Raw genomic sequence first — 18,779 nt, forward strand, 5'->3', positions numbered from 1 at the left:
TGGCCAGTAAAAGATAGTTTTAATACTGAAATGTAGTAGTTCTGGGGCAAGTTTTCAAAGATGAACCATAAGTTGCTGAACATTACACAAGAGAAATCACTTAAACCAGATGGGTTTTTATATTTTTGGGAGCATTGGATACATAGAAGGTCCCTTTGTAGATCAAACTGCAACACAGACACGAAGATTGGGACCTGAGTTTCTACTTTGTTCCATGAATAAGTCAAAGGTACTGAGTGAAATGTTGCTGTGTGATTATGCTGTCTCCATACAGTCTTTCCCTTTTTTTTCCTTCTTCTTTGATCTGAATTTTTACCTCTTTCATTTACTTTCTGGAGTTCATAGAACTTGGACTTTTCCTTTTCCTTTCCATGTGAGTGCCCAAATTGTCTCTTTACACTTTATTCTCCCATTTTATTTATTAGTTATGCCATTCTTTTTCTCCTGCTAGTTAAATTTTAAGGTATTGTTTCAACTTATCTTTTCACAACTTATTTTTTCATTTTTTATTATCCTGATTACTTTCCTCAAACACATCAATTCTAAAGCCGTTATTCTTTTCCCTTTATTATTGTTTAGTTTTTGAACCTGCCCGTGTCATTTCCTAGCTTAAAAATCTTGGTTTGCTATTACTTCTCTAATAAAGTACAAAATAGAGATTACTTAAAGCCCACTACATTTAACATAGAAGGAACTAGATGGTGCAGTGGAGTGCTAGACCTGGAGTTAGGAAGCCCTGAGTTCGAATTCAGTCCAAGATATCAGTTGTGTCTTACATACTTTGGTAAATCACTTAACCTCTGCCTGCCTCAGTTTCCTCATCTGTGGAATGAGGATGATTATATTATCTTCCCAGGGTTGTTGTAAGTTTCAAGTGAGATAATACTTGTAATAGTGCTTTTTAAGTCTTAAAGCTTTCTATGAATATTAGGTATTATTTTTATCAAACCTCCAGCCTACATTTCCAGATTTGTTTCATAGTATTCTTACAATTTACTTACTTTATTTTCCATCCAAGGTCATTTAATAGTTATTCTTTAAACTTGATGTTCCATCTCCCAACTTTGAGTGAATTGTGCCGCCAGAGCCTCGCCTCCTGTCTGCCTCTCAGACCGCTTCCCTTCTGCCAAGGCTCAGCACATCCCTGTAGCCACAGTGGTTAGTTTCTTAGTTTGTCTTTGTAGGTACTGTATCCTTCTTTTAGAATATAAGCTCCTTGAGGGCAGGTCTCTTTGGTTTTTGCCAATCTCCAGTGATTAACATAGTGCGTTGCACGTAATAGGTTCTTGATGACTTGAGATTTTTTTTTTTCCTTGTAAAGGTTTTTTTTTTTTGAGGGAGGAAGGCAGGGCAATTGGGGTTAAGTGACTTGCCCAAGGTTACACAGCTAGTAAGTGTGTCAAGTGTCTGACAAGTGTCTGAGGTTGGATTTGAACTCAGGTCCTCCTGACTCTAGGGGTGTTGTTCTACTCACTGCGCCACCTAGCTGCCCCCTTGCAAAGTTTTCTAATGTGTATGAATAACATTCAGCATTGATTTAACAGTATGTTGCAGTAAAAAGCTCTGGATGGAGTCAAGAAGCACCATTTATAATCCTCTGTCTGACATTTACTGACTGCTATTTGTTGGGCTAAATCTCTCAATCAAGTTCTTTGGAAATGAGGCCCTTTATTTTGGTTGTGTTTTTTTCTTTAGCACTTCTTGATTTGGCTCAGCTTTAATTGTTTCCAAGTATTTTTCTACTTTTTTCCTTTAGTATAAATTTTCTTTTTCTTATCTGATAATTGTGTTATTTTGCTTTGGTTGACATTTTTTTCTAACTTTTGTCGTTTAGGTAAAAACAGATGATATAGCAAGAATATACCAGCCTAAGCGTTATGCGTTGTCACCAAAAACAACAGTCACACTGGCCCACCTTCTTGCTGCTCGGGAAGATCTGTCCAAGATCATTAGAACAAGCAGTGGCTCTACCCGGGAGAAGACGACGTGCGCCATCAATAAGGTTTGCCTTTCAGTTGAGACCTGCTGAGTGTAGCATCTAGACTGGAGGCGTTTGAGGGGGTTTTGTCCCTCGGTGTTATGTTCACAAATTTTCTTCTTTCCTTTATTCAAAGCCCACTTTTGGCTCTGGAAAAAAGTGCTTCAGCACACCTATGCTTGGTTAGAGATGTTGTCTGATCAGTTGTGTGTCAGTAAAGAGTTGTTGATATATTTTAGTTATGGCCTCTTTTCCCCTCTCCCTAAAGGATTGGGATGTGGTGATAACAGCAGGTGGAACTTAAGTGATCTTTTCCGTTCTTTTGGAATTATAGTCAAGAAAACAATTATTTTTATAATAGTTTAGCATTTATTGAATTGTCTCATGCTTAAGTATTTATAGACATTGTCATAAACATAATTCCATGAACATTTCTTAATTCACAATGGAGATTTCATTTGTCCTTTTTTTAAAGGTATTGATACAAGAAAATGATTCTTTTAAGAAATTACTGCTAAGGCATATTTTTTATTTAGGATTTTCTTTTTGTTCTGTCAATGATACTTTATTACATAAATTTTAGAATAATTTAAAATTTTGAAATTTAAAACAATTCAGTTTTTAACCATTCTCATGGCTAAATCAAAAATAAAATTAATGGTAATTTGTTTTTCTTTAACATTTCCTACTGTTGGTGATATGCTTCCCAGGGGAAAAGAGGGAATTGGTAAAAATTTATTCCTTCTCTTTCTGATTCAGGCTTTGCTTATTACCATTTAAGGAATTTCTTATAGTTAGAATTTCTTTACTTTTCAACAAGTATTTTTATATTTGCCATGTATAAGGCATATAAGGCACTGTGTTAAGAACTCTGAGGGATACAAAGGCTTACAAGACAGGGGTCTTGCCCTCAATGAACTTGAAATCTAGGAGAAGACAAGGTAAATACACATTAAAAAGATAACACATTCAGGCAGTGCATATTAGGTAGCAAATAAATGTTTCAGACATTAGGCTGGTCAAGGTAGTCTTCACAGAGAAAACAGAACTTTGAATTGGTTTTCAAAGATATACAAACATATGTATTTTTTATTTGGGGGAAAGGAGGAGAGAAATTATTCCAGATGTAGGTAAAGGTTTAAGCAAAGGCAAAGAGGTAGGAATGTAGGTGTTCTTGATTGCTACTCTATTTCTTTTTCTGATCTGATTATATCCACATGCATCAGGAACTGTTCTATAATGATGAAATGGGTCTTCTGTTTGTTTTTAGTGATCTATAGTAGGACTTTCTTTCATTTACACTTGCTGAACCACAAAGACAGGAATCTCATATAAATTTCGTATGTCTCCCCCAGTTCCTAGAGAGCTCTTTGTATAGTAAGTGCTTTAATAAATGTCTTGAATTGAATTCATTATCATAGTTCATCCAGAGCTAACTACTTAAAATAATCTATAAAGCTTTTATGTAATTTCAGTATTTATTAAGCCAAGCCTCTGTGCTATTGGCTAGAAATACAATGGCAAATAGAACAAAGGCCCTGCTTTTAAGGAGATTGTAATTTGATAGGAAAGATATACATAAATAACTGTGATACAATGAGAAGTGCACAGGAAACACCTAGGCAAAATATTTTGAGAAACTTGAGGTAGGAGAAGTCAACTTGCTGTGCACTAGACACCATGCCATACTGAAGATGATTGGTTGTCATTGGGAACATTTAGCTCGAAGAAGAGAAGACTTGAGGGCAGCATAATAGCTGCAAAGAGGTTAATTTAGGTTTTTTTCCTAAGGTAAAACTTCTTAACAGTCAGAGCTGGTGAAAAGTAGAATGGGCTGCACGGGGTCTAGTGGATTCTTTGAGTTGAGGATAGTTGACCACTTATGTGCACTATAAAGAAAATTCCTTGTTAGGTATAGGATGCATTTAGGTGCTTTCTTAGGTTTCTTCCAACTCTCAGAGCCTGAGACTTTCACCTAGCAGTAGGTTGGGATTATTAGGAACATCATTGCCAGAGAGGTAGTTCAAGGCCATGTTTTCTCATAAATTCTCATTATAGGATCTACCTAGTATGCCAGGGCAGGGGTGTCTTCCATCATTCTCCGTACATACAGAGGCTGCTGGGTAACCCGGGGCATAGAGTGCTGGACTTGGCATCAGAAAGACCTGAGTTCAAGTTGAGCCTTAGACACTTACTAGTTGTGTTACTGTGGGCAAGTCACTTAACCTCTGTCTGCCTCAGTTTCTTCATCTAAAAAATGAGGATAATAGCACCTACCTCCCAGGATTGTTGTGAGGGTAAAATAAGATGTTTGTAAAGCACTTTGTAAATCCTGTGCTTAACACGGTGCCTGACACATAGTAGGTACTTAATAAATGTTTATTGACTCTGGTTATTCTGTTGTTATCAGAGAAGCACAAGAACCGTCCTTGTCCATCTGACACCCTTCATTGTGACCTGCCCTCTTCCTTTTCTAATCATGTATCTCTTGGATGATGAATCTTAACTAATCAATCAACAAGCACGTACTATGTTCCAGGCACCTACCAGTTCTTTTGTGCAAGTCACCATTGTCATTATGCTGCAGCTCATGTTAATTCTGTGGTTGTTTGGGGTCACCTGAAGTTTTTATTCGTGGATTAATAGCTGCAGATTGTCAGAAAGATTGGCTTCTTTTGTCAAGAGAGCTCAGAATTGTTGAAAGGATTGTGACATTTCCTAAGTGCACTCCAGCCAACTCTCTTCCTTTCTCTGGTTCTTGATGCAGTTCATTATCCTTTTGCTGTTTTGTCTGGGATATATGTACTGGTGGACTATTTCAGTGGGCTACCCATCCAACCTGGGTATCACTGACCTCGAAAACAGGCATTCTTTGTCGATTTGTTCTTTTCTAAATGGATTATTAGGCTGATCTCATGTGAATGGTTGTGGACATTATTGAGGAGTTTCTGTATGATTCTGAGGCCTAATGCAAACAGGAGTATCTGGAGAACCTCTTTTCCTGTAAAGGATCCTTTTTCCATTTGTACTCTGCATGTGAAATCCTTACAGATTTTGTGAACAAAATATCCCTGTTTTATGCCTTGCTTGATGGTAATAGAAGATCATTGAACAAAATTATCTCTGTGGTGGTATCTTATCAAGGAATCTTCTGGACCTCCTTTTCTATTTGGCCAATTCTGTTTTTTAAGGCATTCTTCTCCTCATTGGCTTTTTGGACCTCTTTTGCCTTTAGGGTTAGTCTATTTTTTAAAATGTTATTTTCTTCTGTATTTTTTTTGGGTCTCCTTTAGCAAGCTTTTGGCTCATTTTTCATGATTTTCTTGCACCATTCATTTCTTTTCCCAATTTTTCCTCTACTTCTCTTACTTGATTTTCAAAATCCTTTTTGAGCTCTTCCATGGCCTGAGACCAGTTCATGTTTTTCTTGGAGGCTTTTGATGTAGGCTCTTTGACTTTGTTGTCTTCTTCTGGCTGTATGTTTTGGTTTTCTTTGTCACCAAAGTAAGATTCTATAGTCTGAGGTTTTTATGCTGCCTGCTCATTTTCCCAGCCAATTACTTGACTTTTGAACTCTTTGCCAAGGTATGACTGCTTCCAGAATAATTGACAGTGCTCTGTCCCCAGCTTCAGGGGTTTTTGCACTACTGTTTTCAGAGCTACTTCTAGGAACCTATAAATTTTCAGTTCTTCTGAGGTGGTATGATCCAAGGAGAGGTGTTTACTCCTCTCCTGGCCTGTGCTCTGGTCTGTGAGTGATCTCAAGCACTCTTTTCTGCCGTGTAACTACCAGGACTCCTCCGCAGCCACCACAAGCTCTGTCACACCAGCTCTCCTCCTCACACCAGGACTGCAACTCAGATCCAAGCAATGCAAAGCAAGAGAATCCTCCCTCAGTGCCAGCAGAGAGATCCCTGCACTCCTGCTCTGATCAGCTGCTTCATTCCCTCCACCGTCTGTGGGCCTGGAGCTCCAGAGGCAGCCGCTGCAGCCACCTCCTGGGCTGGGGCTGGACTGCACCCTTCTTTCACCCAGGTCCAATGGAATTTTCCCATTGACCTGCTAAGTTGTCTTTGGTGGGTTGAGAAGTCCGGAAACCACCACAGCTCAGTGATTCAGTGCCCTGAGGTCTGCTCTGCCAGGTCTGTGCTGGTGTGGCCCATGCTGGGCTGCACTCTGCTCCCAGCATTGTGTGATAGACCCTTCCCAGTGACCATCCAGGCCATCTTGGGCTGGAGACTTGTTTCACTCTGTCATTTCATGGGTTCTGTAGCTCTAGAATTTGTTTAGTCATTTTTTACAGGTGTTTGGATAGATTTGGGGGAGAGGTCAAGCAGGTCCCTGCTTTTACTCTGATGTCTTGGCTCTGCCCCCACTCCCACCACTTACTCCCCCCCACAAGGAATCTTCTTGTAGGGTCTTGACATATGTGTGGGGAATACTTGTTGAGGGAACCACCATTCAGGTTACATTTGCTGTCCTGAATCAAACTTTTTAATAAAAAAAAATGTTTTCCACACTTAAGTCAGTTGTATAACTGTAAATTGTGGTCTGCTTTTAAAAAATCATTTGTAAAAACCTTTCTGTTAGCTTCTCTTATCTTTACATGTATAAACTTTGTTACCTGTATAGATACTCTTGAACGTATATAGATTATTCTCAAAGCTTTTAATGAGATAAAAAAGTAGTCATATAGATCTGTGGTTAATGAAGTCCTCTTAATCACCTTTTTGGAAGAGTAATACTGTAGATTTTTTTCTTAATTGATACCTTTACCTCTTTCAGATGTTTTGAAAATTGATCCTTCTCAGTGCTTTCAGAACTGTTATCTCCAGCATGGATTTCTACTCTTTGTGTTTGATGTAATCTAGCTGGTTGGCTTTTTAAAAAAATTCTAATTGTTTCATTATTTAATATTTTTTGGTTTTCAACATTGATTTCCACAAGATTTTAAGTTAAAAATTTTCTCACCATTTCTACCCTTCCCCCCACCCCAAGACGGCATATATTCTGATTGCCCCTTTCCCCAGTCTGCCCTCCCTTCTGTTACCCCACTCCCTCCCTTACCCCTTTTCCCCTTACTTTCTTGTAGGGCAGGATAGATTTCTATACCCCATTGCTTGTATATCTTATTTACAAGGTGCATGTAAAAACATCTTTTTTTTTTTGAGCATATGTTTTTAGAACTTTGAGTTCCAAATTCTCTCCCTTCTTCCCTCTCCACCCACCCTCCTTGAGAAGGCAAGCAGTTCAACATAGGCCACACATGTATCATTATGCAAAACACTTCCAAAACAGTCATATTGTAAAAGACTAACTATATTTCCCTCTAACGTATACTGTCCCCCTTTATTGAGTTTTCTCCTTTGACCCTGTTGCTTTTCAAAAGTGTTTGCTTTTGATTACCTCCCCCCTGATCTGCCCTCCCTTCTATCATCCCCCCTCTCTTATTTCCTTCCCTTCTACTTTTCTGTAGGGTAAGATACCCAATTGAGTGTGTATGTTATTCACTCCTCAGGTCAAATCAGATGAGAGCAAGATTCACTCATTCCCTTTCACCTGCCCCCTCTTCCCTTCCAATAGAACTACTTTTTCTTGGCACTTTTATGTGAGATAATTTACCCATTCTATCTCTCCCTTTCTCCTTCTCCCAATATATTCCTCTCTCACCCCTTAATTGTATTTATTTATTGTTTATTTATCAGCTCACCCTGTGCCCTTTGTCTGTACATATGTATATTCCCTTCAACTACCCTAATACTGAGAAGTTTCATGAGTTACATATATCATCTTTCGATGTAGGAATGTAAACAAAACATTTCAACTTTAGTAAGTCCCTTTTGATTTCTCTTTCCTGTTAACCTTTTCATGTTTCTCTTGATTCTTGGATTTGAAAGTCAGATTTTCTATTCAACTCTGGCCTTTTCTCAAGAAAGCTGGAAAGTCTTCTATTCTATTGAAAGTCCATATTTTGCCCTGAAGTATTGTACTCAGTTTTGCTGGGCAGGTGGTTTTTGGTTTTAATCCTAGCTCCGTTGACCTCTGGAATACCATATTCCAAGCCCTTCGATCCCTTAAGGTAGACGCTGCTAGATCTTGTGTTATCCTGATTGTGTTTCCAGAATACTCAACTTGTTTCTTTCTGGCTGGTTGCAGGATTTTCTCCTTGATCTGCGAACTCTGGAATTTGATGACAATATTCCTAGGAGTTTTCTTTTTGGGATCTTTTTGAGGAAGCAATCTGTGGACTCTTTCAATTTCTATTTTGCCCTGTGGCTCTAGAATATCAGGGCAGTTCTCCTTGATAATTTCTTGAAAGATGATATCTAGGCTCTTTTTTTGATCATGGCTTTCAGGTAGTCCAATAATTTTAAAATTCTCTCTCCTGGATCTATTTTCCAGGTCAGTGGTTTTTCCAATGAGATAGTTCACATTGTCTTCCATTTTTTCATTCCTTTGGTTCTGTTTTATAATCTCTTGATGTCTCATCAAATCACTAGCTTCCACTTGCTCCAGTCTAATTTTTAAGGTAGTATTTTTTTCAGTGGTCTTTTGGACCTCCTTTTCCATTTGGATAATTCTGCCTTTTAAGGCATTCTTCTCCTAATTGGCTTTTTGGAGCTCTTTTGCCATTTGAGTTAGTCTATTTTTTAAGGTGTTATTTTCTTCAGTATTATTGGGGGGTCTCCTTTAACAAGTCATTGACTTGTTTTTCATGGTTTTCTCTTCCCAATTTTTCCTCTACTTCTCTTTTTTTTTTTTTTGGCAGGGCAGTTGGGCTTAAATGACTTGCCCAAGGTCACACAGCTAGTACATGTTTCAAGTGTCTGAGGCTGGATTTGAACTCAGATCCTCCTGACTCTAGGGCCAGTGCTCTACTCACTGCGCCACCTCACTGCCCCGCCCTCTACTTCTCTTACTTCATTTTCCAAATCCTTTTTGAGCTCTTCCATGGTCTGAGACCAGTTCATGTTTTTCTTGGAGGCTTTTGATGTAGGCTCTTTGACTTTGTTGACTTCTTCTGGCTGTATGTTTTGATCTTGTTTGTCACCAAAGTGAGATTCTATAGTCTGAGTCCTTTTACACTGCATGTTCATGTTTCCAGCCAACTACTTGGCCCTTGAGCTTTCTGTCAGGGTATGACTGCCTTCAGAGTGGTGAGTGCTTTGTCCCAAGCTTCAGGGGTCTTGCATTGCTGTTTTCAGAGCTACTTCTATACAGCAGGTGCTGCCACACCAGCGCTCTTCCTCCCCCAAGAACTGCCAACCAAGATCGCAACCCAGATCCAAGCAGGGCAAAGCAAGAGAACCCTGCCTCTGTGCAAGCAAAGTGCTCCCTGCACTCCTGCTCTGATCCACCACTTGATTCCTCCCACCCGGTGGGCCTGGGGCCAGAAGCAGCCACAGCTGGAGGTCTGGAAGCAGCTGTAGGAGCTTCCTGCTGCTGTCGCTGCACCACCTCTGCCACCCTGGGGCTGGACTGTGCACTTCTCTTAGCCAGATCCAGCAGTTTTCCCACTGACCTGCTAAGTCGTCTTTGGCATTTGTGGGTTGAGAAGTGTGGTAACTGCTACAGCTCAGTGATTCATGGCCCTTGGGCCTGCTACACCCAATTATTCCCGGCCTGGTCATTCCTGGCATGGTCCATGCTGGGCTGTGCTCCGCTCTCAGTACAGTGAGATAGAACCTTCCCAGCAACCATCCGGGGAGTTCTGGGCTGGAGACCTGCTTCTTCTGGTATTTCATGGGTTCTGTAGCTCTAGAATTTGTTCAGAGCCATTTTTTACAGGTGTTTGGAGGGATTTGGGAGAGAGCTTAAGTGAGTCCCTGTTTTCCAGCTGCCATCTTGATCTAGCTGGTTTTTAGTGTCTTTAGTTCCATTTCCAGTTCTTCATATATAGCATGTTGGTTACAGATTAGTGTGAGTCTTCTTTGGATGGTTCCACATACACTAAGAAACTGACATTTGTTTAATGAACTGTTGGTCTGACAGATAGCTGATTATCAAATGTCTCTTACATTTGTAAAAAGTAATTTCTTCCCTGTTAAGACAGAATCCACTTCATTTTTGTAGCGATGTTTGTTGCTAACCAAGTTTAGTACTTTTAGACTATTCTTAAATGAAGTTTTTGTGATACAAGGTATGAAACTTTGAAGTAGTTTATAAGGATTTGGTCTCTTGTTTCTTAATCTTGAACCATATTTTCCAACAGTTTTCATCAACCTTTCTTGTGCCAGTCATTGTGTAGAAGTCACTGAGTAGTATCAGTATGTCTGTTCACTGGGTCCCTCTTAGGAGTTCTTTTCTGCATCTTTATTGGCGCATAAGCTGCATTTATCTCCATGGTTAAAGATGCTTGTGCTTTTCAGAAATAGTTTTTGTTTATGATAACCAATAACCAAAAGTCCCATGAAATGTTTTTTGCTTTTTGTTACAAGATGAAATCAATTCCAGCTCCTGTATTTGAGGAACATATGTAAGAATCCTCAATTTTAGAACATGTTTGAAATGAAAGGAAATAAGCAGAGTATCTTAGGTAAGGGAGACATTCTCCCTGATTGTTCTGGTGGACAAGTTAGAAATAAAACCACATTCTGAGATTTATCAAGTCAGTATTTGTGTGTTTAGTCTTATTAATGTATATTACTTGAAGTTTGAGGATAATCAGCATTTAAATATTTTTCTTTTATTTCTGTATCATTAAAGCAAAAAACTTCCTGAATATTTGAATACTTCAGAAGTTTAATTTTTTTCCTTTTTTTTTTTTTTACCATAAATTGCAGGTGCTGATGGGAAGGGTTCCAGACAGAGGAGGAAGGCCAACTGAAATTGAACCACCACCTCCTGAAATGCCTCCTTGGCAGAAGAGACAAGAAGGCGGAGGGAGGGGTGGTTGGGGTGGAGGTGGAGGTGGAAGAGGAGGTGGGGGTGGGGGTGGCCGGGGTGGTTGGGGAGGAGGTGGAGGTGGAAGAGGAGGTGGGGGTGGTGGGGGCTGGGGAGCCAGTGGTGGTGGTGGTGGAGGAGGAGGTGGGGGTGGGGGTGGGGGTAGAGGTGGGGGTTTTCAAGGGAGGGGCGATTATGGTGGGAGAGGAGATTATGGTGGGAGAGGGGGTTATGGTGGGAGGGGGGGTTATGGTGGGAGAGGGGGTTATGGAGATCCATATGGAGGAGGAGGGGGTGGTGGTGGTGGTGGATATCGGAGATATTAAAAATTCCATTATAGATAAATTAGATGATGCCTGTTTTCTAGTAGAAGGATGTGTTCGGTACTTTTAGGCATAGTATTTTAAATAACAGATTCGAATATGCTCTATGAAGTATATACCCTTTAGACCACCTGATACCATCACTATTGAATCTGGTTAATACATAAGAGCGTTGTTTTTATATTGGATTTTGATCTCTTAAGGGAAGTGGTCCCTATACTCCATACTCCATGTATCCTTGAGCATGTTGGAGTTTTTTTTTTTTTTCCAAAAAAAAATGATGAGAAAATAAAACAAAAAACTTTTAAAAAATGTAAATATTTATTACCACTAATCTTAGAACATGGGAAGGGAAGCATTTTAGTATTTTCCTGGTCAGAGCTTAGACTCTAAAGTACCTATATTTTATTTAAGTTTGTTTCATAGAACTGACCCCACTTCCCATGAATCTATAGATTGTTGGCTTCATCAGTATTTTTTGTACATCCTTTGTATTTGTTAATCTCCCTTCCCCCGCTTTTTTTGCCTGGGAATAAGTAGTCAAGGGGTCCAAAATGCTCTTAACTAGTTTTGTTTTTCTCTACAGGAGGGACTCCATTCATCTGTATTTTTGCTAGGGTTCCTTTTCTTCTATATAGTCCAAACCTATTTGTACATATGAAAAAATAGCAGGTCTTTTCCTCTCCATAAAATTCCTCCCTAGAATTTTAAAATCATTTTCTGATCTGAGTTTAAAATCTTTAAAATGTTCTTATCCCACTGACAAAACAAAGTTGAAGTGAAAATTATCTTAAATTGACAAAAGTTACACGTACTGTCTGTTCATAAAAGTATGAAATATCTTTCTTTGGGGGAAAGGGAACAAGCCTTCAAAGAAAATAATCATTTTTACCCCACTTAGCCTTAGAACATATATACATAAAGACAAGCCCAACTGTCTGTCACATTTTGAAGTAAGGAATTAGGCTGAGCCTCTAGGCCAAATTACTTTTATCTTTTGATTCTTTAATGTTAAATCTGGCCAAAAATTAGATTGGATTGATAGATTCACCACAAATGGACTGAATTGGTTTCATGGGTAGTGCCACTTCCTGAAGGAGAGATCTCATTTGATTGTTTTCTATAGTGTTTTGGTGAGGTAGTAGGTTGGGATAACTAGCCAGGGAGATAGCTTGGCACCTCTGCATTGATGATTAGAACAATGGCCTGGGAATCCAGAATCCAGAGTTCTAATCTTGGCACTGTTTCCTGGAGGAGTTGAGGGGTAGAGTAAATGCTGTGTCTTAAGAAATTTCCATGTATCATATGGGGACAATAACACCCTGCTACTTGTTTCAAAAATATGTGAACATTAGTGAAATAATGTTGTAAAGTCGTCTGGGATGGTTCCTTATATTTAGGGAGCAAATGGGGAATGATAAATCTCTCCCAGAAATGAGATTGAGCTACCCAAGTATTTCTCAGGCAAGTTGTGGAACTGGTGTCCCAGCATATGCAGAACAGCTTTTTAGTGTGTGTAATTCAATAGATGCATAAACATGTATTGTTAACTAGAGAAGCGATGTGATTGCTTGTTGAGCAATTTTTCAAAAGAAGCCATGGTGTAAAAATCCTAAGGAAAAGGGGATAATTCTGTATGCTGCAGTCTTGAAAACTTATTTTCAAGCCAACGCTCTGAGACAAGAGACTTTCCAGAGGAAAGGAAAATGTAGAATTTTTTTGATTGTTATTTGTGAGTGTTTGTTTAGGGTATTTTTTGTATGTTTACATTTAATGGACAGAAGCACTCAAGTTCTCATTTGTGACAATAGAAAAAATCCTTTCCATATTTAAGAAAACACCTTTTAGTAACAGCTGTGAACACTGAATAAAATACTGTTTTAAGTTTCTCTTGTGTTATTTATATAGAATCTGACAAATTCCTCTGTACCAAATGGTTGTCACCTACCTTGAGTAAATCATAAAGGACCACTTGAAAAAATAAAAATAACTTTTCCAAAATCAGAGTTGCTTTGATCACTGAATAATGTTGCCCCCACTCCCCCAAAATAGCTTTAAAACAACTTCATCTTTGTGAGGTTTATCTGTCTGGGAGAGCATAAAATTGTGTCGAGACTAATTTAGATCTCATTATGAAAAAGCCTCCCTGGAATGGGGGAAGCATGGGGAGTGAATGACAGGTGTTCTTTGGTACTTAGCTTGCTTACTCTCGTGGGCAAGTCATTCACTCCTTTGGGACTTAAAGTTTCCTTATCTGTGAAAGGACATGCTTGGGTTAGATAATTTCTTAAGGTCCCTTCCAACTCTGATGGATTTTTTTGGGGTGTCAGATTCCCACTTTATTAAATATGTCTGTTCAGAGTAAGTATAAGTACGAGTGATCAGACAAACCGTTGGAGGGTAACCTCTGTTACTCTCTTACTAGCGTAGTTAAACTGCAGTTAGAAGGTAAAGGGCGACTGATGTCATTGGCTACTCCTGCTCAGTCACTTCATTAAACAGCTGTTATTGTGTCCATCCCAATGCACTATGCTGAGAACACAAAACCAAAGTGAAGTTGTACCTTTAACCTCTGACATTCCCAAATCCTGGAAAAGTTTTTTCCTTTCTGTCTTGCCCTCAATCTCTTCAAACCCCATTGAATAAGTTTGTTGGGCTGAAGCTATGGCATTAAAGGTATAAAATCTTAACTCCACTAAAACCCTATTGTGGTGACATCTTGTCATCTCCTGTGCCACTGTCCTTTCTCCTCCAGACCTGGCCTAAAGAATATCCCGACAAGTTAATTCATGCAGTTTTGAAGGTTTACTCTGAGGCTGAGCTGCCCTGTTTTTGGAGGGCGAACTAAACTCTAGCTGACTTCAGACTATGCATTGCATCCCATCCCATCCAGTCATTGACCTCACATATCTTGGCCCTCCATCCTACTGAATCAACATCCTCTGGACCATACCTCCAGACATCCCTTTTCTGGCCTGCCACCCACCCTAGGTTAATCAACTCAATTTTGGGGTGAATTACTAATTTTGTTCATTCAGTAATACTGGGTTCTCTCAAGTCTAGGCCAATGAAGTACAAACTTTCCTACCAAGCTAAAGAAGAGTTTCAAAAATGGCCCTGGTGATTCAGTGTTTGTCTTTTGACCATTAACAGACTAGCTACATTTGGAGAGGCTCATCACTATTGATGGCAGGGAGTTAACTTAGCACATCAATTTCTTTTTTTGTTTGTTTTGCAGGGGGGAAGGCAGGGCAATTAGGGTTAAGTGACTTGCCCAAGATCACACGGCTAGTAAGTGTGTCAAGTGTCTGAGGCCGTATTCGAATTCAGATTCTCCTGACTGACTGCAGGGCTGGTGCTGTACTCACTGTGCCACCTAGCTGCCACAGCGCATCAATTTCTAGACTACTTAACTAATTTTACGTATGGATTGTGATCTGTTCCACACTTGGCACAGTGCCTGGCATGTAGTAAGTAAAAGCCTGTTGACTGGGGGAGGTACCCACACTGACAAAATTGAAGAAGGTAGAACGAATGTTTTAACACATACATGACCACTTTTAAGTTTCTCAGTCTGTTGCTAATTAGTGAATTATGTGCTTGGTTACTTGGCCATTTTTTAAAAGCCATAATTCAACATCCCAGTAGTTTTCAGGCAATTGAAAAGTCTAAAGTGAAGCTTTTATGTTTTTTGTTAAAAGAAATGACACACGATGATGGTCCTAATATCTTTTATCATATAAATATTAAACAGAAAACTTACATTAGGTATCAAAAGACTTTACAATCTGTACATTTGAATTTTCTGTCAGTTCTTTTACATTGTACAACTTTGGACACAGTTTACAAATTACAACGAGGGTGTTAAGTACCAATGAGAAATGAGACTGCCTACTAATAGTAACACTTCTGAGAAGAGACTTCTGCAGTGAGCACACAAGCCCCAAGGTTGGTTAAATCATGGTAAAGCAGGTATTAACCAAATTATTCCATTTCAGTCCTGTAATTTCCACATCATAAGGTTTAAAGTAAATAAGCCTGCCAGGCTCTGTTCATTGAACCCTTAGTACAGAGATCTTAACATGGGATCTGTTAACTTTTTTTTTTTAAATAAATTGCTTAACTATTTCAATTTAGTTGGTTTCCTTTGTCATTTTATTTTAAAACATTATTCGAAGAACTGGTCTTTTGGCTTAGCCGGACTGCTAAGGGGTGTCTGTGACCAAAAAACCAAAGCAAAACAAAAAAAAAAAAACCAAAAAACCAAATCCCTGCAGGCTTGGTGGTTCTGGGAAAATTTGTGGTAAATTAGTTATCTCTCATTCAATTACTTTCCAGTAAACAAATAAATGTTTGTAGTCATCTGGAAATGTTAGTTCTGGCTAGTGAGGCTATCTTTGGGAAAGCAGAGCATTCAAAGTTTAAAAGTGAAAGACATCCCAAGATAAAAAAAATAAGCCAAATTCTCATTTGGTGGAGTGAAAGGGAGCCAAAACAGGAATTTGCAAACCCTTGTTCAGACGAGACAGATTAAATACATTGAATGATGCAAATTTCCAAGATTGTGGACAAATTATCAACTCAAATTTTGTTATAATTGACTAATAAAAATTTCTCTTACCATACTTTGCCTGAAAGTCTAACATGATAATATATAAATTTGTGTGCAAGATATTTTTACTATTTTCTGATTTTAGAATACCCTGGTGTGTTTGGGATTAATGTAGGAATGTCCAAAAATTGTACATGTTTCACATTCACATTTTTACACAGGAAAGAAAAACCTCAGCCTACATGCAGGCACAATATTTTCTATACACAATGTATACATATTTACAATGTCAGCCATTATTGAAACTACTCATCTAATTAGCTTATACCTCAAACAGTTTTACTAACGAGAGGGTATAATCTCCAGAACACATACATTGAAACAAAAAGAAAGGAATTTTGTCACGACCAACTGAGCTTTCGAAGGTTTCCTGAAATTAAGAATTTATTATGGAATGGAAGAGGTTAAAAAAAAGATTTTCTAGCCACAGTGCAATGTAAATCCATGTACCAATGTGTTTTCTGGCTGTGCCATCTTCAATACATGCTTTTATCAAATGCAGAAATACATGTTTGGAGTCAATGTATGGTGTTTGAACTACCACTGTTGCTTAAGCCATATGATAGGGTACTTAATTTGATAGCAGTGGACTTAGAAGTTATAAGATCTGACCCTACCATTTTACTAGGTATATGAACTTAGATGAAGAGAATCCATTTCTTTGTCTGTAAAATGTAGGTAGTAATTCTTAGACTACCTTAACTGCAGAGCTGTCCAGTATAGTGTGTTGGGAACCCTATAGAAAGAGCCAATTTTAGTTCCAACTTGACCATTTATAAGCTGTGATCCTGCAAAAGACACTTCTCTATCTGAGCCTTGTTTTCTTTCCTCTGAGAAACTGAAGGACTAAGGACTGGAAACGATGATCTTTTAGGTGGTCCTGCTAGCTCTAACATTTCTACTCTAAAAGAAATGCTGAATGCTTTCTATGTAATGTGTATTGTGCTTTGTGAATGTTGAAGCACTATATAAATGGGCAGTCATGACATTTGAAGACAGTATCTCTGCTCTGATTATGATCATCATACAGATTAGATAGATAGTTGAGGTGGCAAGATAAACTCCCAATTGCACGTAGTGATATTTTGTTAACAGGCTTTTAAAATGAGGACAAGTGAGTTCACTTTCAGGTAGAAATGTCTAGGGATAGAGGAAGAGGTGAGGTTTGGAAGAGTGGGGAAGGAGGAGAATGGCCACCCTACTGGGAAACCTATGGACACCCAAAAGACAGAATGATTGGCCAGTTTTCTCCAAAGACATGGGATAATGGTGGTGAGATGAGCCATAATGGCTCACTGAAATTAAAGGTGCCAGGATTGGAGAGGGGAGGTATAAGACTAGGTTAGTCTGATGACAGACTAACAGATTCTCTTCCTCATCTCTGATGGAAAGGGAACTGTCGCAGACTTGAAACAAGTTGAATGGGTGGAGGAAAATGAATCCTGTTCTTAGGTAAAGTAGCTTCTGTCCCACAGGGAAGAGAATAATTTTTTTTAAGAGTCTTCTTAGGGCTGAGTTTAGAATTTAGTTTGAAGGATGTAGAGATTATTTGAGGTCATAAGAGCAGTGTTTCAAGAAAAGGGTTGTGAGTCTTGTCAAGATCCTGTAGCCAGGTTTTCAGCTCCTCTGGACTGGCACTAGAGCTGGGGTGGGGAGGGTTTTGGTAGAAGGAGATGTTTATTGTACTGAGTGCTGACATATATTGTATAGCCTTTTTTTTCAGCTGGGAGAAGAGGAGGAGAACATCTCTGGATAATACCCCATTGAGAACCTCCTCAAACGAATGGGAAAGGGAATGAGGGTGTGTGTTTTTTGATATACAATTTTTCAGGTTGAAAAGAGGGCGTTGGGGCAGCTAGGTGGCGCAGGGAATAGAACACTGGCCCTGAAGTCCGGAGGCCCTGAGTTCAAATTTGGCCTCAGACATTTGGCACTTACTAGCTGTGTGACCTTGGGCAGGTCACTTAACCCCAATTGCCTTGCCTCCCTCTTCCAAAAAAAGAAAATAGGGCATATATTTTAAATAGAGTACCTCTCTCTAAATCCCAACATTTTCCCCATTCCCTTGTGCTTGGCAGCTCTGGAGAAAGTCGAGGTCTACCCTTCTCCATGATGCTCCTATGCTCTCCTAGCTTCAGGGCTAGGAGCAGTCTTGATGTTCTCTACGGCTCAGGACATGGTTGTTGCCTCTTTCAAGCCTGAGAGACTCAATCTTCTTCTGAGCAAACCTTAGTTCAGTCCTTAGAACTTCGTTGTCTGCCTTCAGAGTATTTATTTCCTGAGAAGAGAGAATAAAGGATATGTTATAAGAGGCGCAATGAAGTGCAAATCCAGTCTGGCGGTGTCCCAGTATGCTGCATTTGATTTGGCATATCCCATTCAGTGTAAGAAAAATTAAAAGTGATTTTCAAGATAGTTGGGCTTTTTTTTTTCTGAGTAGAAAATAACATATTGGGGGGTGGAGCCAAGATGGTGGCTGGAAAGCAGGCACTTGCATGAGCTCCCCACCCAGGTCCCTCCAAAAACCTATAAAAAATGGCTCTGAACAAATTCTAGAACTGCAGAACCCACAGAATAGCAGAGGGAAGCAGGGCCCCAGCCCAGGACAGCCTGGATGGTTGCTGGGAAAGGTCTATGCCACAGAGGTGGGAGAGGAGCGGAACAGAGCCCAGCTGCCTGGACCAACCAGACCAGGAGCCGGGCGGAACAGGCCCTAGCACTGAATCAGTGAGCTGTGGCAGTTACCAGACTTCACAACCCACAAACACCAAAGACAACAGCATGTGGGAAAAGCTGCGGGGACAGAGTGAAAGGAGTCTGCGGTTTGGCCACCACCCCAGGGGCAGCAGAGGTGGTGCAGCTCTGAGGACAGAACTATAGCTGCAGTTGCTTCTGGCCCCAGGCCCACCTGGTGGGAGGAATTAAGGGGCAGATCAGAGCAGGAGTGCAGAGCCAGCTTAAGATCTGAATCAGGTCCAGGTTG

At 39.7% G+C, this 18,779-nt stretch overlaps 2 protein-coding genes across 2 annotated transcripts in view; one reads left to right on the plus strand and one right to left on the minus strand.

Moving 5' to 3' along the window:
- FAM98B (family with sequence similarity 98 member B) overlaps positions 1–13,188 on the plus strand; it is a 40,557-nt gene extending 27,369 nt beyond the window's left edge. Inside the window, exons 7-8 of the mRNA XM_036736835.1 lie at positions 1,835–2,002; positions 10,762–13,188. Of these exons, the coding sequence (XP_036592730.1) occupies positions 1,835–2,002; positions 10,762–11,187 (594 nt within the window). The 3' untranslated portion in view covers positions 11,188–13,188. The remainder of the gene's footprint in view (positions 1–1,834; positions 2,003–10,761) is intronic.
- Positions 13,189–17,782: 4,594 nt separating this feature from the next.
- RASGRP1 (RAS guanyl releasing protein 1) overlaps positions 17,783–18,779 on the minus strand; it is a 119,544-nt gene continuing 118,547 nt past the window's right edge. The window contains exon 17 of the mRNA XM_036769527.1: positions 17,783–18,074. Within this exon, the coding sequence (XP_036625422.1) occupies positions 17,937–18,074 (138 nt within the window). The 3' untranslated portion in view covers positions 17,783–17,936. The remainder of the gene's footprint in view (positions 18,075–18,779) is intronic.

Source organism: Trichosurus vulpecula, chromosome 8 (genome assembly GCF_011100635.1).
Source record: "Trichosurus vulpecula isolate mTriVul1 chromosome 8, mTriVul1.pri, whole genome shotgun sequence".
NCBI classification, from domain to species: Eukaryota; Metazoa; Chordata; class Mammalia; order Diprotodontia; family Phalangeridae; genus Trichosurus; species Trichosurus vulpecula.